The sequence below is a fragment of the Mycetomoellerius zeteki genome, unplaced genomic scaffold, assembly GCF_001594055.1.
Source record: "Mycetomoellerius zeteki isolate Tzet28-1 unplaced genomic scaffold, Tzet1.0 scaffold174, whole genome shotgun sequence".
NCBI lineage: Eukaryota > Metazoa > Arthropoda > Insecta > Hymenoptera > Formicidae > Mycetomoellerius > Mycetomoellerius zeteki.
The window spans coordinates 2,017,111-2,039,659 of NW_017256696.1; the positions used below are offsets into that span (position 1 = coordinate 2,017,111).

Sequence of the window (22,549 nt, forward strand, 5' to 3'; positions counted from 1 at the left end):
CCATTATTGATCGGCAGTCAGAGTTGGCAGTCGGGTCGGCCTGCAGAGTCGGTAGTCTGATACGGGCTTAAGAGCTATGATAGGAGCAATTGGAGCATGTTGGAGCTTGCGACGCGAACAAACCTTTCGATTTCTGATTGGACGAGATTATATATAGGCCTGTTCTTTTTGGCTGAACTTTTGCACTAATTCATCTTCCTTCTTCTTCTTTCCTCCTAAAGAGAAAAGGAAGAAAGATGAACTGGTGCAAAAGTTCAGCCAAAAAGAGAGAAATGGACATAAATGACGCAGCCAATCAGGATTCATCAATGCCTTTCTCTTTCGTTCGTAATTTCATGTTACGTTTCGCATCTAGTTGTTTCTTGTGTTTATGAATGACACTAATCTCTAATGGAGTAAATGGAGTACTGCGTAGTCAGCGTCAATCAGTAGTGTGCACTTTTGTGTTCATTCCAGTTCACTGTAAATCCAGACGCGTAGGAATGCTTTTTACGTAAAACAGTACCTAGATCGAAAAACAGGAAATTTTAAGATAATCGATATCACGACCGTGACGGACTGTTCGAATTATCGCCGAAAGGGTATATAAAAGTTGTTTTTAGCCGCTTCGGAATTCTCCGCCCTCTTTATCACTCTTCGCATATTGGTAAGAGTCAATACATGTTGACAATAATTGTGAAAATTTGTACGACGCATGTGTCGAGTAAAATAAACTTTTCTCTTTCTGAATCACCTGTGATGGAATAACATGCGGATTTATTGATAACTTTTCTCGTGAAATGCTGATTCATAAACGTTTCGCCTAACGATTTGTCTCTCTTTGTTCGCTTAATTGTTGATATGAAAAGGGTATAGTATATATTTATTTGTAAAAATAAGAAGAACTACGTAATTACTTTAAGCCTTTACTTTATTTTTGTATTTATCAAATGACTTTTGAACACGTGGCAAATTATAAATATTATAATGTATGAAATTTTCTGGTCTATAAACAAATGAATAATTATCTTTATAATCAACTATACATGCAAAATTATAGATAGTCCATTTGTGTATCGATTATACCGTTTAATATATTTCAACATTTTTAGGTTGCCATGTATTTAGAAATCATGTTCCACTTCATTCTTAGAAATGAATTCAAAAAGTCATTTAATGATTACAAAGTTAGGATTAACTATAAAGACCAGCTTTTTACGTAGCTCTTCTTACTTTTCCAATAAGCATCAGTAAAATTATTGACGAAATGGAAGTTGAATGAACTCCATGTTATAGTCATAGTACATGCTAGTACGTTAGTATAGTATGTTCTAGTATAGCCTATGAACTTCATTAATATTTTGAAGTACAATACTAGTCGATTCTCCTAGTAATCTCTGGATATTTTTCATTCTTATTGATCAATCAAAGTCTGTTTGATATGAGTATATATAAATAATAACTGAGTATATATAAATAAAATATATAGTACATATAAATAATAATTGAATATATCTTTAATATATTCAGTTATTATTTTTTTAGATTGTTTTAATCATTTTAGTTTTGTGTAATATTGATCAATAAGTATGATTGGCCTATTGATTTTGCAATAAGACTAAAGACGTTTGAATGATGTGACGATCTTTTAAACTCTCTGGACCTTGTCTAATGTTTACAACATTCAATTCATAAGTTGCATTGATAAGTTAAAATTTTAGTAGGTTCATTCCAAATTGTACACTAATTAGCACACAGGAATAATTCTCATGTCATAGTATCAGATTAGCAGTTGTGTAGAGAGGTCTAACACTATTTAATTAAATATGTGTTACATATATCCATAGGATATCATCTATTACAGATTGTTTTAGCTGACTATTACAGATGCCATACATTCTAGTACGTGGCAACCTAGCGTCGTACAGTCATAAATATCCCTGGAGGGTTTTAGTGTCAGGGCTTAAAGGTACGAAGACTCCTCTATATTTGCCCTTACGCAAATATATATGTTACTTTTTGCTTTTTCAAACTTTTCAATTAGATAAAGTGTCCTACAATTCGTTAGTCGTATTTGAGAACTCTATTTGATGTTTTTCTTGTAATCTTTCTACATACACGTAATAAAAATAGCATTACAAGATAATAAAATAACATATACTTAGGATAAATTGACACATTTTTGAAGATTAGAGGAGATAATGTTGTGGCTAGGAATATTGCAGGTGTAATAAATCAACAATTTTTTAGGTACAAGTAATATTCAATTATGTTGTAGCGGCTGACATAGAGCAGTTGAGTCGATTCTCCACTATAGGATATTGCGACGACTCGACGATAGTATATTTGCAACATCCTTGCATAATATTGACTGCTTTAGAGGTACTCGGTTACAAAGTCGTTGCATCATCCAGTACTAGCATTAAGCAGGATTATAATGAGTACATGTGGACTATGAGAAAAGAATTCTCAGAACCTGAACCTGATACTGTTGTAAAAAAAGCTGGTATGGCTCGAAATATACTGCTGCTTCAAGAGCACTTAACATTGCATAATATGATGTTCATTAGGCACAATCATTCTAATGCTTTTAAGATAAAGCTCACCTACTTCATTGTTTAATCTGATTTAACAATCTTAGCTTACTCTTGCAACGTAAACAAGTTGTTACAGCATGTGCATACATTAATATTAATTCAGGGACAGCATGTTACACTGAAATTAGCAGCATGCACGCATTGAATCATTATTGGTACTTTCGGGATGGATAATTATCATTAATTTCTGGAAAGTAAATACAGTGAAGAAGTTTAATAAAAAAATTAATTAAATACATTTCTACATAGTTTACTATGTGAGAAAACATTTATTGATATAAGTATGTTGATAATGATACACATTTGGCGAGTTTAGTAAAAATGACATGATATTGATATTCGTAGATATTTTTGTCTCTGCTAAGAATGAAATAAAGAATAGAAAAAGAAATATGACAATACTATCTCGAAGTTTCATTGGAATCTAATAAGCTTATGATATAAAATATCATTCTGTGCTATCTTGTGTACATATCAAGTTATTACGGTGTTTAAATAGCTTACAAATATGTTACAGATATATATATATATAAAATAATAAACTTTCCTTTGTGCCTAAAATCTCATAGTTATTCAAAATCTCATGGAAACTCTTTTTTTTGTTGAGAAACAACTAAATTTGACAAACCCATATGATTTAATCATATATAAATAATTGAAATGGGTGTATGAAATCGTATAGTGCATTTTAAAAAAGAGCACGAGAAACAGTTAATTGGATATAACAAAGAATGGTGCCTTACATAATATTATTAAAAGCTACAATTTCTTCTACTATTTAAAATAATTAAATAATATTTTATAAAAATAATTTACATAAAGCGGTTTTTTATTTTTTTCCAGCCTCTAATTCTCTAACCCTAGTAAACGCAATATTTTCTCTTGGGCTATTTTTACACTATGTTTTATATTTGTTATTTGATTATGTGCATCTTCTATTTTCCGTTCGTTTTCTTACCCTGAATTGATTGCGAGCACATTTCCATTTTTATATACATAAATACGAAAGAAAACCGAATATATCGGTGGAAACATGAAAGAAGAATGAAGAAGAAAAAATACAGAATCTGTATGATTATATATTCTTGGAAGGGAATATTATATTGATAGAGAACGAAAATACTTTCTTGGGTAGAATGATTTTGTATCATATTTTTGACATTATATTTTTATTAAATGCTACATATGCATATAACGATGATAGATCATCGTTTTTTATTTAAAAGTTCTATTATATTTTGTACATGTACTTATGTAGCAACTTGTTTTCTGCTATAGCAATTAATAACAAAATATATATTACAGCTTAAACAATTCATATATGTTCCGATGCACATAAAATTCCGAATTAACTTTCAAATGTTAATTTGAATTTTTTGCATCATGTGATAAAAATTCAATAAATTTCTACTTTTAATAAAATATAAAATGTGAATTCTATAAACGTGATATGATGAAAAACATTTTGTTATATTTAACAGAAATAAATACTTTTAATAACTTTAAAATAATATTCAAAATATATACTTGATAGTATTTTATGTATGATACGTATATGCGATACGTTTATTATTAATTGCATACATTTATACCAAATATATTTTTATTTTAGAATTTTCAGATTATTTGCAAACAATTTATTTCGGTGAAGGTATCGTCTAATATTACAAAAAAAATTTAGCAATATTTTTTACTCAGAATTTTATGTATTATTGGAAAATACGTGAATTTGCATAGAAAATTATCTTAGCATTATCATTTGCATATATATGTGTATATTTATAATGTTATTCTCTCAATAGAAAATATTTATTTAGAAATTATCTGCAATATTTTAAGCAATATACTCATAGAGATACTTAACAAGAGAAGTCAATAGGAAAAAATTGTAACTATGGCTTGTTATCAAGTCTTTATTTCCTTCAAAGTACTTACTCTGATAAAATTTGAGTAACTATTATGTGTTATCTCTCGTTATCGTTTTTCCAATATTTCCAATCGTCCTATAATTGTTTGTTTCTATGATGATTGAAGATATGATAGATCGCGTTTCCTATCAGTTTCATCAACGTTTCATCGCACGGTCGGAATGTGCCATTTATCATGAAAGTGGTTTTATGAATCATATTTTAATATCTTCTTAGAGAGAGGACAAATATTTCGTTTCTTGTACAAGACAAGTGCTCTTAAAATTGTGTTCTTCCAAGATATTTGTAAAATGTCAGAAAAGCAATTTGGAACTTTTTTTATTAGCCAGGAAATACTTTAAATGTTTTACCTATATGAACTTCATTTATTTCTTTATTGATGATTATGAATTCTGAAGCTGTGTACATGTATTTTTTTTTAAATTTGAAAATCAGTTACATTTTTATATCACCTTCAACGGGAACTCAGAGAAAAACTCTCGTTATTCTTGTTGATCGTTGCTGTAACTGTTCGAAGGGAGAAAATATCACAGAAGTTTTAATAAAAGCATCTCGCGATCGCAGATGTTTTCTGAATTTTCTATTAAATATCAGATAAAGAAACTGCTCGAAGGGGTGATTCTTGCATCACTTTCGAGATAAACGGCTCCGATCGTCACTCACGTGCGTCACGTTTGCTTTTCTTCTAGAAGTAAAGCACAACGAGGTATAACGATACTTTTAGCGCGACAATGGCAACGACAACCAATTCCAAAAAGCAAGACACCACCGCCGGCGACGAGGACGACAACGACGTCGATTTCTATTACGTCGGTGTAAAAGCGTCACCATTCGCGGCCGATAGCACGGTTTTTGGTTTGACACCGAAGGAGGTATCGGCCTTACGTTGCCGCTTCGAACTGTCCCCCGGTAGCGTGAATGTCGTGAATGGAATTAGGCTTAAAGGTTAATAACCCAGAATTTTGACGAGATCACGAACCATTTCCTAAGATCCCGGAAAGATTCAAGATTTCTCGGTTGCGATGCAATTTTTATTTGTGCGCAAACGTTAACTCTGCAAATACATGCATACGTGCATGTCAGAGATAGTAGTACTTACTCAATATGATTATGAAATCTCTTAGTTATATAGTATTATCTAGCAAAGTAGCAAATGCAAGAAATTTAAATGATTTGTACAATTATTCGAGATTTTTTAAAATTATGATCTTGTAAGAAGTAAACGCATGAGATATAATTGTATGAAATTATTAAGAATGCCCTTAATTTCAGATTTGCATTACACTAATCGATACAATTAGTAATTATAAAAATAATTTATAAACAGAAACGTCAATTATGAAAAATTGCCTAACAAAAAATTAAAGTGACTGAAATTGCAAACGATTTAAAACTAGTTGCTATTAGGTTACAGTTGATACAGTTAACAGTGTCAGCAGAAAAAGTAGTTTACAAGTATTGTAAAATGTTTTAATACGATTGGTTCTTATCTTTAGTTTTTCATTGGGTGTAAATATATATTGCAAAGCTGCTTTTTCTACTGATCGCAGGCATTATTTTATGCTAGTTAAAAATAATAAAACAGATTATGTCGCGATTGTCATACGTTTCATTTTATTTTGATTTTCTCAGTTCAAGAAAGCATGCAATTGAAGAGTTAACGTTTTTTTCATGTAAATTAACAGTAGTAACAGTAATGCACAATGTAACTTGTTAATAAAAGATACAATACCTATAATTGAAATATATATTTAATAAACATTACATTCAATCTGTAATAAATATTTGATGATATTCATGGGAAAAATTCTTTTAAACACGTTTAAACAGATTTGTGATATTTGTATCAATGGAATTCTTGGATCTTTTGTGGGGCTGATGCTTTGTCATAGCCACAAGTTTTATTATTTGGTTGATTGTGACAATGATTTAGTAATTTTTAAAAGTTTAATTAATTTAATAGAGGTATATGAATTTTTATTATTAAGATAAATATTACAATAATTTATAAAAGTTTAGAGTAAAACCAGTCGTGATCTAATAATAATAACATTAGCTTCTTTATAGGACATTCTTTAGGAACTTACGTTGCAAAATTGATTTCAGGCACACCATTCTCCGTCATAAATGCTCTAGCTGAACTCGGCTATCGAGTTATTTGTAGTACCGGAGAAGCCGAAGTACTTTGGACACTGCAACGAGATTGTTAACGCTTTAAAAATGGGCCTTACTGCAAGCGCATTATATATCTAAACATATATTCTCTTGTGACTTTTACATATACAATATGTATGTGTCTTTATGAATCAAACTGTAGAAATTAGTATTAATGAATCGATGAGATTTGTAACTTCATTTTGTTTTTTTTTTTGCATCTACTTTTATATCTTGGAATATGATGAGTGTTTGCGGAAATTACATTTGTAACTGCGCCTCTGGGGAAGTTTGAGTTAGATGTATATGTGCGGACCAATCAAAAAGGCTTTGTTTTTTAAAGATGATCACACAATTGTACCTTGCAAAATTGGATATTGTTATGTATCGGAAGTACCGAAGTGCAGCTTTCCGTTAGAATAATAAAAAAATAAATATGTTCCATCATTCCCTTAGGAAACTTACACTTTAATTCTTGTTGTGCGAAATCACACGAATGAATTCTCACGTTATCGGACGTGATATATTGTATACCGCGGCAATGATGAGTTCCTTCTTGTACGACTTCGAAAATGACGCGGTAAAATTGTATAATCATGATAAGACTGTTTAGAGGGGAGGGAAGCATGATCCCGGAGATTGTGAACCACGTAAACACTTCTGCAACGTGTAAAATAATCACGTTGCGGATAATAATAACTTACAAGCGGTTGCGGAAATTTCGTCAGACCAAAGGAGCATGTGTTGATTGCGTCATATCCATCCACTATATGTAATACTGAAGTATTAATTATATACATTGATTTGTGATATCTTTACCTCGTTGCGTGGAAAATGGGTTTTTTAATGCTTTATTGAGGATTTATGACGTGAGTCTCGTAGAATCCAGATTGGGCCAAATTGGCGCAACGTTTAGATTGCATCAAATTGGCCTATATTAACTTTAAATTGTTTTAGTGTTTATAATTGTGAAGAATGAAATTTTATTATAGTGCAAATACCATTTACATATATTATATCTTTATATAGCATACTATTATCTAAACAACGTCTGTAATGTCTTTTCCCACCATTTATTAGATGAGATATTGTTCCTCCGGATCGATTGTGGTCCAGAGAGTTTAAGGATGTAAAACCATTTAGAAACAAGTTGATGATAACGATTTTTACTCTTATTGCAAATATAAATGTCGATCTAAAGATTTTATTGCAGATTATAAATGTCAATCTAAGGGATTATTGCAATCGATGTTTCCTGTTTTCATTAAGAATCGTTAACTCATCGTGTGACAACTATATATTATTAGTTTATTCATAAGTAAGAAAATCAAAAGTTATAGAAGGTGTAGGGAACGAGAATATAGTTAACATTAAGTTTGCACTAATTCGACGTGAATTTATGTATATCTGATAATTTCTTTCATACGTGAAGCTGTATTTTGTATGTACGGCAGTTATACACAGGTTACTCAACGTATAATTGAACGTTGTACATGCTTGTTTGTGTTGCAAACTATGAGAAATAAATAAACATAGAAGTGTATATCGTACAATTTATATACTTTGAAAAATCTTTACCTCTGAACTCGAAACGATTTTTTTACTCTTCAGACGTATTATTTCAGTTAATCAAACTTAATATAGGATTTTTTAACAGTCATTTGCAGATATAATAAACAATGGAGCACTCTTATGACCACAAAATGTGTTGCGAAGGGGCTGCGCGGTACAATGTCTGTCAGAATATAGACGAGCTTTGTTTCGAACGCGGGCTTTGGACGGCAGGTAAATGAAAGTGATACCGTTGCTGATACAGATATTTATTTGGAATAAGGTAGACTGTAAACGATGAAGCATTTCAGAACACAAGGTCGCAAATGAACTGGATTATCATACCAGTTCAGTTTTGACTGTGCGTTTCAGTCTTGCAACGAATTCAGAATTCAATTGACTTTATTCTTATTATTTTATACGTTTGAAAGGTGATTTCATAATTGTAAAATATAATAGAAACAATAATACAAAATAAAGATTGATTTCTTAATTACAAAATCTATTAAAATACAATTCGAAGCTAAGTTAAGATTTATTCATAATATCTATACATAGTATCTATAGATTTTTAAAATGTCTTGCTGAAAAAAATTATATTTATTACAGTAATACAAAATTTATAAATAACGAATATTAGAACTTTATTATTGCTTTTACGTTGTAAAAGTAATGATTTTATATTATAATAAATATTAAAACTTTATTATCCTTTTACATAGAGCTTATAATAATTTATTATTATTATTATTATTATGATTTATTATAATGATTATTAGTACTTTGTCATTATTTTTGTATTGCTTGTAATATTTTTTAATGATTTTTTATTCTGAGAATATGATTCATCAGAAATGATGTTGCGGTCTGAGAGGATCAGTTCTACATGAGTTTAGATTTCACATTTTGAGGAGTTTGGCTTCTTTTTCTGCGTTCTTGCACTAGTTTTTCGTGCGTTTTTTTCAGCGCTGGATGGGGACGAGGATCGCGTCCTTAAGCTACTGCAGAAGGGCGTTTTTGTCGATACGCCGGATACGACCGCCGGCTACACAGCGTTGCATTACGCAACGCGGAGCGGGCATTACCACGTGTGCAAGATTTTGCTGCAGCATGGTGCGAACGTGAACGCGTGCACCCGCAGTCTGAAAGCGACGCCTTTGCACCGTGCAGCCAGCATGGGCCACGTTAAAATCCTCAAGCTGTTGCTTACCTACAAAGCAGATCCCAATCTGATAGATGTAGACGGCAGGACAGCTCTGCATCGGGCTATTCCAACGATAGCCGGCTCCGCTGAAGGCGTCGAGATCCTTCAGTCATTGTTACGGATCACTGATCGCACCATCAAAGACAAAAACGGGCAAACTGTAGATAACGTATTTGAAAGTTGGAAAATGACGCAGATCGTTGACGAAAAAGTAAAAATAATGGAGAGATTGTTTTATCGTAGTCAGGAATAGTAAAGTGAGAAATTTGATGAAAAATGTGTGGAAGTGCAAGTATGCATTTCCTGTTTACAAAGAAATCTTGTGAAGCGTCAAAGTCTAATTTTAATGAAACTTTATATGTAGGTACGCAGATAGAATATTTAGAAAAATTAGTTAGGGCGGAAAATGGTTCAAGAGAGGAATACAATAACTTCTTCTAATTATAACGATTTTTAACTTTTTTTCGTTATATCTCAAAAATCATTTAAGATAAAAAATTTATACAAAAGTTTTATAATAAAGTTACCTTTATTTATCCATATCAGTATTTTTAAATATTGAAAATATAATTTTTGAAAATATTTTTTTTTAATGTTGACGTGGATAGAGGTATTTTTATTGTAAAAATTTTGTACACATTTTTTAATATCTCGGAATATTAAAATTTTAGAGATATAATGAAAAAGAAGCTAAAACCTATTTCACCCCTGAAAATATTTTTTTTGATATTTTTTAAATTTATCTATGTATATGAAACTTATATGTATATTAGATTTCATTAAAATCGAAATTTAGCATTTTGCGTCCTTCGTGAGGTTGTCTTGTTAGATAAAAGCCACCTAGTCGACACATTATCTAAAAGCAACATAACATCGATATTATAACTTTACATTCAACAATATAATTGTTATGTAACAGTATGTATTAAATTACTTTAATATTATTGAGTGCGAAATTATAATGTAAATGTTATATATATATTACTTTTAGTTGGTATATCAAACTGGAGAGATAAAAATATTATAAAAGTATGTCGAACTGGAGAGAGATAAAAATATTATAAAAGTCTGTATAATTGTAATGTAAGACTCATTTTCATACGCTTATAAATAAACAAAAATGAATCTCTATATATATAATATATGTCGGATCGATTAATAATGTCTTTTGTAGAAAGACTTCTCGATGTTCAAGAAGTAGGATGAAAAACTTGTATGACTATTTGAAGTAATTTTCGAATTTGAGTGTAATAAGAATTATATTAATAGCGTAATAAAAATATAACACCATTAATAAAATATTTTCTAAAAGAAAAAATGTTATTTTTCTTGTAATAGTGTAATAAGCTACTTTAAATTCGCGAAAGATCATTATATTCTCATTAGTTATTTTCTTCTGACATTTCAACAAACTTGATAATTTACCTAATTACAAACAACATCAAAATTAGGATATAAGAAGCTTATTCTTTTTTGAACTTCTTGCACGGTTCATCTTCTTTCTCTTTTCCTCCAACGTGGGGAGGAAAAGAAGAAAAATGAATCATACACGAAGTTGAGTTAAAAAAGATGTCTTACGAGATATTTTTCTTTACAGAAATCTATGGGATGTCCCATGGGAAGTTAGTGTAACTAATTAGCTGTCATTTTAAATAGGGAATAAGAAAAATATATAAAATAATGATCAGAAATATTTGCATCATTTAATTAAATGTTTATAAAAGTACCAAATATCGTCAATCTTTATTTAAAAAATTAACATTCTTTTAACAAAAAGTTAAATAAGTATTTTAAATTTTTGAAATATATATCATTACGAATTTAGCATTTAGAAAATATATAATATATATCATAAAAATTGATAAGATTGACGATATTTAATATTTTTATGAACATTTAATTAAATATAAATATTTTTAATCGTCATCAGTTTATATATAAATAAAACTATCAAATATATTTTTTTATTAAAAAATACTTTATTTTGCCAATTTCCTATATGCGTTTAAAAATGACAGCTGATTAGTCAATTTTACAGAGGTCACTCTGTTATAATACTAGTCAATTTATTACTGAAAGACAGTAATAATATATTTGGAGTAAAAGCATTAAACAATTGAATTTTTAATACTTAAGATAACCAATTAATTACCGTCTTTCAGTATTAAATCGATCAGATCAGTATCAGATTTCTATAAGAGTTTCAGACGATTCCTGCAAAAATATCCAAAACATTTCGTAGATATTTCAAGTCTTGTGTTTCGATTTTAGACTTTTGTTTGAATAAAAATTCAACGCGTCGAAAAATTCACGGACCACAACGCGAAGCGACGTTCTCGTCAAAGAGTGCGATATATACACGCGATCATCCGTCCATCTGCGCGCGCGACGAACGGACATGCGGCATGCGGCCGCATAGGGTCGTGCACTTGATATTGAAGCGGCTTCGTGGCGCTTCGGCGACGCTCGGTCGTTTCCGGGTGTTCTCGATGCACGTTACGCGGTGGCCGCCGGAGCCCCTGGAGGAGCGGATCGCGGACGGCGGTGGAGTCTGGTGGAGTCACTCGCGATAAAACAGCGCTGCCACCTAGCGGCGCTACCACCCTCTCCCCTCTCCTACTCGGAATCGTCGTTCGTGGTGCGGCCGCGCCAGTCGTTGTACGACGGGGAGTCGTCAGTCGTTTCACGAGTGGTACTAAACGCGGGTTCGTTCGCGCGTGCCGTCAAAGCAAAAGCGTGGCGTCGCTCGCGCCCGTTTTCATCGTCGACGTTTCCAACGTTTTCGCGTGAAACCGGTGGGGAAAATAAGTGCGGCGTACTCACGTCACGATACGGGACAGTCGTCGCGTCAGTGACACAAAATATCGGGCCGCTCCGCGTTCTCTTTCTTTCTCTCTCCCCTGCTCTCGCTCTCGCGCGCGGCGCCGCTCTCGTCGTCGTCGCTGGCTGTCGGCGGCCGTGGAAGTCTCCTCCGCGTTTTACGTCCACGCCCGTTTCGCTCCGTTTCGTTCGAGCGAGAGCTCCGCTTTTTCCCCGTCGTCGCGATCTCGCGGCGCGAGTGACAATCGGCCCGGAGAACGAGCGGCGATGTAACGTCGTCGCGCTGCTGTGACGTCACGCACGTCGGGTCGCGCTAATCGAGAAGTACACACAGAGACACATCACGCGCGCGCCCAACTTCACAAACGCGCACCCTGAGCGGACAGCGCGCGCGCGCGCGCTCTCCGTCCGTCGTTGTCGTCGTCATCATCGTCATCGTCGTCGTCGTCGTCGTGGTGTCATCGTCGTCACCGCTGCACGCTACGTCTCCTCTCCTTCTGCGTCCCTGTCCACACAACACACGTACACACACTCACACACATACACACTTACGCGCGCTTCGTTATACGCAATAACGCGGAGAGACGAGAAAGAGAGAGGAAGAGAGAACGCGCGGTGTGTGTCTGTTGCGTGCAAACGGTGAGAGATAGAGCGAGACGGAGGAAAGACAGAGACCGTGCCTGGTAAGATCGCGAGAAACCGTCGCGGGGAGAAGTGCAAGTGAGAGCGCGATAGATAATAAATAAGGACGGAACAGAGAAAGAGCGTGAGAGAGAGGAGGAGAGAAAGAACACACAGGCACACGCACACATATATGCGCTCTCGCAGTGAGCGCGGAGTCGACGGGGGAAAGGGCGAGGAGGAGGAGGGCGGGGCGGGGGACGAGGCGGGCGCGCGGCGGGACGTTCTGCCGCCGCGACGTACTTGCGTGTACTGTCCAGCGGGGCCCGCCAGCGCTAGAAGGAGGTACACGCCGCTGCGGAGGATGAGAAGAGCGGCGAGGCCGCCGGCCGCGAGACACAGCTACACCACGACCAGATAGACCCTTCTGGAAGGCTCGTGCGCGACGCGGCGCCCCGTACGACGTCCGTATTTGCGTCGCGTCGCGTCGTCGTCGTTAATATTATTATTATTATCATCGTCGTCGTCGCCGTCGTTGCATCGCGCAGCAACGTCGCGCTGGCACGCGCGTTTCCGACACACGTGCGAAGCGGAATATAAAGGAGATAAGGCGGACGCGTATGCGTATCAACCGCATCCCGTGGCGCCCCACTGTGTTTTTCTGCGGAAAGAACGGTAGAAGAGGAGGAAGAGGAAAGGAAGAGAGAGAGAGAGAGAGAGAGAGAGAGAGAAAAAGAAGCAGACACGTCGCTCTGTATTTCTCAGATATTTCTCTCGCAGCTGGCTCTCGCGACTGTTGTGCGCGCGTCGTTTCCGCCGTCCGTCCCCCGTGCTACGTTTTTTCGGAGCGGCGCTCCAGACTTCGGGGCCTCTCTTGCGAAAGAAAGGAAGAGGAAACGGGTGAGAGAGAGAGAGGGAGAGGGAGAAAGAGCGAGAAAGGAGAAGATATACAGCCTCGACCTCAAACTCGCCGACGGCAGCACGAAGCGAGAATGGAATCGTCGTTGTTCCGCGGATAAGTCGGTCGTCGGTCAGTCAGTGTCAGTCGAGTCCTCCCGCGTGTTGTGTTGCCGTTTCGCGAAAACGTTTCTCTCTCGCCGCGGTTTTACCGCGGGTGTGTTGCGCGCGCGCGCGAGAGAGTAACACGAAACGAAATATACAATTCCGCTTTATAATGCACGTCGGCGCGCCGGATCGCGCGCGACGCCGCAAGAAAGCAGCGGCCGGGTTTCTACGTTCCGTTTTTATTCGCTCGTCGGACGGTCCGCTGCTCCGCTGAGAGTCAAGTTCGTCGCGCTCCGCTGTGCGCGCCGCCGCGTCCGTGGCGCGCTCTCGCGCGGCGTTCACCATCGCGCTTTCGATTGTGCGTCGCCGCGCCGCATCGCATCGCATCGCATCTCGCCGCACAACGGTCTACCTGCGAGGAAGAGAGAAGGAGCAAGTCTGCGGGGACGAGGTAAGACGCGTGTTTTGTATCCTCTTTTTTTTTTTTTGCATTTTTCTTCCCTCTCTTTCGATCCGAGTCTCGTGCCTCGAAGGGCCTGTTTTCTTTCGGTGACAGTTTCCACAATGCTTTCCTAATGTTTATGTGTGTTCTCTTTTCTTTTTTTTTCGAGGTGTCAATGGGCAAACGACGTGTAAACGCCCGTGTTTTGTCACGGGTTTCAGCCGCAGAATGGTGTTGCTGAAAGGGACAGACCCTCATGTTTCTTTCTTAATTTGAAAAGGACGATGCTGCGTGACGTTTGGGGCAAAACGATCCTTTTTGACCAGTGCAGGAACCTTTCGAGATTATCGGAAACTCTGATTTATACTTGAAACAACAGATTTCAATGCTTGACGTTTATCTATACTTAAAACAGGTATTTTTTTGCAAACTTGACTCTGACATTCGTGTCTCCGGAATTTCTGTAGTATTCTTAGCGATTGTACTATTATTGATTATCAAATTATGATTATAATATCCATTTCTTTTCGATATGAGAGAAAACTTTTAATATCTTTATAATTCCTTATATCTTTCTAGTTGCTACTGAAACATTTATTGTCCATGAACCACATTTTCATTTTTAGTTTAACATATTGATTATGATCTTCAAAATACCTCTTTATTTAATAATCTAACAGATGTTCCTTGCAAACTTGACTCCGATATTATCTCTAGAATTTCTATGGCATTTTTAGTTTCACTATTATTGACAGATTATTAAATTATAGTATCAATCTCCTCACGACGTAAACCTCAAAAGAAGACGTTTTATATCTCTTGGTCTTACATCTTTCTAGTCGCTACTAAACATGCATTGTACAGGAACTATATCTAACACACTGAACATAATCTTCAGTGTTAAATAACTCTTATCCCTTTTGAAACATGCAAGCTTTCGCGTTTTTCTTCTAAACATACCATTAGTAACTCGACTTCTTTCAGAGTAAATTCCACAATTTTGTTTCGCAACGATAAGCTATTCGGACTCATTTACACGGATACATCCATTATCTTCGAGGAAGAGGAGGGGGAAGCCCAACCGCGATAGCGAACGATTGATTACTTCATGGTGCAGCGAATACATTTTTGAAAGGAACAAACATTTCTCTCCTTCCACTCTCACACGCTCGCCCCCGAGGGGCGAATCGCAATAATGGCAGGATAAAAATTGGACAATGGCAGTGGCACATTTTCTACGAACGAACACGGGGTCCGTCTAATTTTCGATCCCGTGGATTCTCTCATTTCTGCGTTAAATTTTTTCTCGGTCTAATGAGAAAGCCCACGGTCGCCCTAAGGGCATGTCACGCGATCGCATCGCCTAAGCCACTGTTCGAAGAAGAAGTTACAATGTACTCGCATTGTATACATCAAATTGTATAGGTCTACCTCTACAGCCGATGTTTTGATGTGTGTTTCGAGGACTGTGCGGCTCGTCCAGGGCTCCTGAGAATCGTCGTGGTTACGCAAAACCTTTCATTTTTAAAAAGAAGACTACGAATTCGTAGTCTTCTTTTTAACATCGTCCTTGTTTTTTATGGAACTACTAGTGAAATTGGCCATTTTGGCTAAATCCAGAAGGAAAGCCAATCTTTGTGCCTTAGTGTGTTACTGATGTTTTTATCTTTGGCAACGTATGATATTATATTATGTTAATGAAAAAAATTCAGTTTTAAGTTATATTAGTTTTTATTTTCTATAGAAAGGTTCTTTATTATCAAAATTTACTCCAATTACGATAGAATTTTTTTTCCAAAATTAAAAATAATATTTTATAAATAATAACGATGTGCAGTTATATAATTTAAAATATATAATTTTCGGAAGACAAATTATACGATTATTAAATTGAAAATTGAAATTGAATAATATATTTAACATATTTAATGTCATTCTAAGGAGATAGAGAGATAGTTAAGGAAAGTAGCGGTGTAATAGTAATAATATAATTTTATTCACAACTTTCTAATCTCAGTTTAGTCTTTACTTAACAAGCCGATAGAGTTACGAGTTTTTCCTTCGAGGCCCTTTAAATTATGTAACACAGGAGCAGCGGGGTTATTTAAATAGTACCACTTGAAGTGCTAACCTCATAATGCTGACGTGTCGTAAACGTTACGACCTAAGTCGACAGGGCCGTGTGCCTCTTTCTCTTTCTTTCTCTCAATCTCGTATTTCTTATCGGCATTTTCTATAATTGAAACCGATTTCAGAGGATCTTATCTCAATTCTTCTTGCTATTGTAAATTGTATTCGCTTGCCATGAAATAATAATTGCAGGCGTTGCAAAATAGCCTGTTGTCTATATAGAAATCTTCGACGGTTTTATGGAAGAAGATATTGTGTGCTAGATACATTCTTAAAATTCAATTTATCTGCGCTTACATATTTATACGACGAAATATTTCGGTCACAGGGTACGAGTTTTAATAATTTAATAAGAAAAGAACGGAGACTTTGGAACGGATATATTCCAACGTTTCCATGTAATACGTTGTACAATGCAGTCACATTATTTTCGTGGAAACCACCTTTTGCGGATAACGCGATGCGGTTTTCGGGTAAAAAAAGACGGCGGTTGCACTTTGTAGCTAGACCATGTTTTTCGCGTGACGTAAGCACCTTAAAGCGAGCGTTACGTTTGTTTGAAGAACATAATGTGAAAATGATGAGTGACGACGCTACGTAATGCGGTTTCGGAATTAATTACATTCGGCTTATTTCAGGCGCGAATTCGATTCGAGTACTTCACTACGCGTGGTGCTAAAAAAAAAAACGCGGGCCAATCACTATGTTGCCTCTACTAAATTCACATTGTGCGACCATGTGTCGGTGATTTTTCGCTACCGCATCTGTAGTGGTACGGACGGAATCGCTACACGATGAGTCACTTAATATATCCGCGGATAGCGAGAAAAATATTTCATGCATCGTAAGCGACGTTTTAATACGTTGGGGTAATGTCGTTTTAAAAGAAAATTCTGCTCGCAGGATGTGACGTCCTACTTTGACCTCAATTCAAATCGACGTAGGAAAGAAATATGTAATTCAGTGACAAGTAGATCTAATTTCGATAACATTTTTAGAAGACGTACTCGAAAAGGATAATTTTACTGAAGTATTTACAAATTTAGCTCAATTATATAGATCTGAAGATAATTCTGTTGGATTATCAAATAATTGTGTAGGACACTTAAATTGGCTGTTACAATGTCAAAACGTGTTGCAGCATTGCTCAACATGTTTCCTAAGTACGTAATTATCTTAATGGTCCAACAAAATTATTTTCTGTATCTAATACTTAAATTTTCAGATATTTTAACAAAACCATTTTTTTTCATATAAGGATAATATAAGGACGCCGACAACGCAAACGATTCTCTTATCAAGACTACTAAATAGAGAGAGGTTGACCGATGTTTGTAAAATTGGCATGTTTTATTAATTTTTAGAAAAACAATAGTTCCAATAGTAACTTTAATAGAACATAGTTCTATGTTCCTAATGAAAATTGAAGGAAAGTTTTACGTTTTTGATACCAAAAAATAAAAACTAAACGATCGCGAATATTTTTAGCCCTATAATTACATCTTTTCGTTATTTTCCAATGAAAGGCCTACCGTTGAAATCGGTCGCGGAGTTCCGGACACCCCGTAGACCTCGCCGATAAATTGCGCAAATTCGCGACGAAGCGTCGTCGTCGACGCGACGGCCGACGACGATATCGATCTCCCTGAGTTTTCCTAAACGCGCCCACGGTCTACATATGTTTCGGAAGCGAGAGAATGGGCCGTGTGGACATGCGCCGCGCATGCACGCACCGGGGCTATTGTATTAATGGCAGTGCCTCTCGTCGTGCGCGACGCCATGTGATGCGCGAGGTTACACCGTGGCCGCGACGACGACGGGAACGACAGTTGGTTGTGTGTTGCAGAGAGGCTCGATATTTCGAAACCTGCCATTAGTTGCGGATGCGTTTAACCTTCTCGCTCGTTTTGCCTCGCCGAAAACGGGGAAAAACGCAAGTAAGCTTCCTCGCGGTTTTACGGAAGGCGCGATTCCGTACCATGTACAGAGAAACACGTCATAGTTGTTTGGAAAATAATAACTGATCGAAAGATTTTTTTTCCAAATATAATGATACAATATGTGCGATCAAACGATATCTGTATGTAACAGTGAGCACGTAAATTTATAATCAAGTGTAATAAAATATACAATTTTTATCTTGGAATAAATGATTAAAATTAAGTAATTTAATATTGCAGCACTTTTCATTGTAAAGCATTTCGCAGATTTTATATTGATATGATGAATAAAATTATAAATTTTAGCTTTGAATAAGAGAATTTTTTTTGGACGTGCAAAATTATTAAAATATTTCTATCGTAATAACGCACAATTCTCGAGTAATAATCGCAAGTTACGTTATCTTGTAAGGCGTTACAATGGTAACATTGTTCTAGAAGGCTGAACGTTTGTTGTCTTTATTCACATCTATACATGCTTTGAAAGAAAATAATATCTAGTGATTTCTAAGAGATACAAAATTGATTTCTTATGTATTTAATTCCTTCATTATAATTTACAATAATAATAATTATATTATTATTTCACTTCTAATGACGACATATTTTACACAATTGGAAAATTTGTGTCAAATTTAACACGTGTCTCAAACGACGTCCATCTTGTGTTAATTTTATATGAACGTGTTTTATGAATATATATTAGAAAGTATATTTAATATAAACGTTATATATAAAATTTATACCAAACATGTAATATTTTGACACATTTGGAAATAGAAACATATTTCTTCAGTAAAATTAACATTTATAATTTGTTAAATTAACATACATTCATCTTTTATCTATTTATGTTCGAGTTTGCATTTTAAAATTACATTAGTTTTGTTACTTATTCATGAATTGTGTTATTTTAATACCAATAAATGTTCAACATCAATTTATTACAAAATATTCATAACATAATCACATATTGAATTAATATTATATCGGGCGTGTAAAAAATTTAAAACATAAAAATTTTTAATTAGGACAAATAGAAAAAATTTTTTACGATAAAATTAAATGTACGTTCTACGTTTTATTATCTATTTTTATACGAAATATAAATGTGTTATAAAAACAACTATAATTAAGGTACTTGAGCTGAATAAGACCCACCTAATTAATTTTATTTTTTTTTAATTCTATTTATGAAGATATTGAAATAAACTAAGTGAGAATCAAATCTTCATTTCATTCACTCCCAAAAATAAAATATATTATTTATATAGAATATATGTAAATGAACGAAAAAAAAAATTTTATTAAACTCTGACATTGGACCTTATTATGTTGTGTATATGAATATAATAAAGCCCAAATAAAAAATAAATTAAAAATAACGAAGAAAGTAAACATTTTCTTTCTAAATCAGTTTTAAAACGACTATTAATCATAAAAAGGAAATTTCTTAGGGACTTACTCTACTCTTAAATATTACAATCATCTTTAATTTTGTTGGTAATCAACTTTTCAATCTTTGAACATTTTTAGCAATTTAAATGCAATTTTGACTTCTTAAAAGATAGTACCATTGAAAATTGTTATTCTCTGGCGTAAACTCCATACGTAACAAACAAATAATAATAGCTATAATAAAATCACATAAGTGAGTCTTATTTAATAAGTACACGTTAAAAAAAAATACTTATACTTATTTCAAAAAAATTATTTATTAGTTATTTTCCATAGTTAAGAAGTTGAATAATATTATAATGAATTATAATAAATTATGAAACATTGTACCCTGGTAAATTTTGCAGCCGATTGTTATAAAAATGGCTCATACTAGCCTCATACACACAAGTTTTTGTTGTGTTAAACAAACGTGTTGCTGTCGATTCCAATTCTTTAATTCTTTTTTATTTATTTCCTATGACACATTTTTAAGCATATAGTGCAGGCGTAAAGTGAGTTTTAAAGTAATAAATTTAAAAGTGGGCCTTATTCGGCTCAGGTACCTTATAACAATTAAAATGAGTGCCAATGATAGTTATAAATTAAGATAAGGAATAATGATACGATAACAATACTTATTTGAATGATGCATGTTTATAAGAAATATGCGGATCTATTTCTGTGTGTAAATTGTAACTGCTATTCTTATATAATTCCAGTGAGATATCGGTAATCGTTTGTGCGCTAATGATTCCGCCGATTACTGTACAGATAAGCTAGAAACAACTATTTGCGTATTACGAGCTCGTCACCGAATGCAAAACGCGTCGAACGCAACGCATAATGCGTTCGACGTAATGTACGACGCAATTTTTTTATTCGTTCCGCTCATTAACGCGTTACGTGGACTCATTTTATAGCACGATACTCTTTCTTCCTTTCCGCTCGCACTTGCACGATTGTCACTCTCTCGCTCACCTGGCATTTACTGTTGTCATTTTCAGGATCGATACGCTCATCGAGATCGACACAAAAAAGTCCTTGAACTTCGTGGATTGCGAGGAAGTTTGGAAAGATCAACAGGATTCTACGGCGGCGGAACCGAAAAACTTGGTCAATTCGAGTTTTCGCCGGCAGGAAGAGCTTGAAACAACTCTGCGGACTCGAAGAGATTCAAAAAAATCGAGAGTAATCTGAGAGAAGGAAGGAAGGAATCGGAGGAGGGCCCGGCTTCGAGGAAGAGACACTCCCATCGCTCGTGCTACGGGCCCACCCCGACGACGTATACGCGTCTCGATAGAGAGATCACGTTGTGTTCGTCGATCACGCCATCGTTCAAGTCGGGGGACCGACGGTGCTCGAAACTCTGTCGTGATCCAATTCGTGTGAGGCTCCTCGTCTGCACCTGCCGTATGCCATCAGAGAGGAAGAACGTGGTCAACAGCGCGGCACGGGCTGTCTGTATCGAATGTCGTCGAGAAGACGTCTGAAAATCGTCGGCGGAAGGACGACGATGCAGTTTCCAACCCATCATCGGATGTCCCCGTCGAGCTCGGTCGGCTAATCGACGATTAATCGCGAGAACGATATCCACGCGCGTGTACACACAACTTCGTTCCCCCGAAAGTACTCGGAGAACGGGAACTCAGTCGTTACGTGAGTTATATATGGACCAAGTCGTGGGAAAAGGTGGATTCGAACGGATTCGCGGTTTCTTTCCCTTCTCTTCTTTGTATCTGAATCGCGACGGAGAGAGCGTGTTGATTTCTGTGATACTGGTGTCGCGCGTGGTGGTTAACGACCCTGTTGTCGCTTGGTGGTGATTTCGACGGTGTAGTGGTGAGAAGTTCTGTTGGTGCGCGAGGGTGGTGTCCCACAAGAAGGAAGAGAAGAACGGAGAGAAAGAAAGAGATAGAGAGAGAGAGAGAGAGAGAGAGAGGAGAACGTCTCTCGTGTACGCGTGACTTTCAATTCATTACCACGGATCTCCCCCGGCAATTCGACGCCGCGCCCACCCTCGATGAGAGGAGGCACATGTCCATTGCTGCCACTGAAAATGCAGGGTGAGTCTCTCAGATCCATTTATCTTGGTCACAATTATCATTTGTCGCGCGAATCTATGTGGCGCCCCAACAGGATTAAATCGGTCAGTTCGGAAACAATGGGCAGGCCATAATTTTCGGGAAACGAGACAGTTAACGTGATGTGTTTGCGAAAGCGTAGATCGTCCAGTTTTTTTTATCGTAGAAACGATAAGTAAATTTGCACAACACTGTAGCGGAATGCTACGTTCTAGATATTAAATCCTTTGAAAATAATACGTGTTTCAAGAGTATGAACAGTAGCTTTGACGAAATTGGTGGAAAATTCGATAAAATAGATTTTAAAGCGTGATACTTTGCACTCGGAAAGAACGGTTTTGTTGCACTGGAAAAAGAGTCTAGTTGCATTAATCGGAATTCTGGTTAAAAATGGACAAATCAGAATCTGGTTAAATCTATTAAATTCTAGTTGAGATAAGCAGAATTCTGATTGATCATAATCTACTGGTTCATTCACTTTCAATCAGTTTTTCAGTAAAGTATTTTTCAGTGAAGAACTGATTCAGTCAAGTATCTAAAAATTTGGTTAGATCTGAAAATAATTTTGTTTGGATTATTAAAATAATTATGTAAGAATATTTTGAAGCTTAGACTTGAACAATGTTTACTTCGTTATCGGGATTAATTTATAAGTGA

The 22,549-nt window shown here is 35.7% G+C and overlaps 2 protein-coding genes across 6 annotated transcripts in view; both read left to right on the forward strand.

The window, feature by feature from the left end:
- Window positions 1-402: 402 nt before the first annotated feature.
- LOC108721558 (ankyrin repeat domain-containing protein 39) lies at window positions 403-9,812 on the forward strand. Of its 5 annotated transcripts, none has more exons than XM_018446168.1 (3): window positions 403-646; window positions 8,316-8,443; window positions 9,176-9,812. In XM_018446168.1, exons 2-3 carry the CDS (start codon window positions 8,338-8,340, stop codon window positions 9,664-9,666), a joined length of 597 nt encoding a protein of 198 aa, XP_018301670.1. In that variant the 5' UTR covers window positions 403-646; window positions 8,316-8,337; the 3' UTR covers window positions 9,667-9,812. The 5 variants fall into 5 exon arrangements, with proteins under 5 accessions (XP_018301670.1, XP_018301671.1, XP_018301672.1 ...); XM_018446169.1 differs by having other exon boundaries at window positions 8,326-8,443; XM_018446170.1 differs by lacking the exons at window positions 8,316-8,443; window positions 9,176-9,812 and adding exons at window positions 5,194-5,449; window positions 6,611-6,734.
- A 4,173-nt stretch (window positions 9,813-13,985) lies between these two features.
- Window positions 13,986-22,549, forward strand: part of LOC108721557 (nuclear receptor coactivator 3) — a 150,464-nt gene continuing 141,900 nt past the window's right edge. Inside the window, 2 exon segments of the mRNA XM_018446167.1 lie at window positions 13,986-14,310; window positions 20,816-21,874. Coding sequence (XP_018301669.1) covers window positions 21,846-21,874 — 29 coding nt within the window. The 5' untranslated portion in view covers window positions 13,986-14,310; window positions 20,816-21,845.

Bases quoted from the DNA above. Each gene is read 5' to 3' on its own strand.
- LOC108721558 (XM_018446168.1), top strand. From the start codon at position 8,338: ATGGAGCACTCTTATGACCACAAAATGTGTTGCGAAGGGGCTGCGCGG. The intron at 8,444-9,175 runs GTAAATGAAAGT...CGTTTTTTTCAG, and splicing joins ACGCGGGCTTTGGACGGCAG to CGCTGGATGGGGACGAGGAT.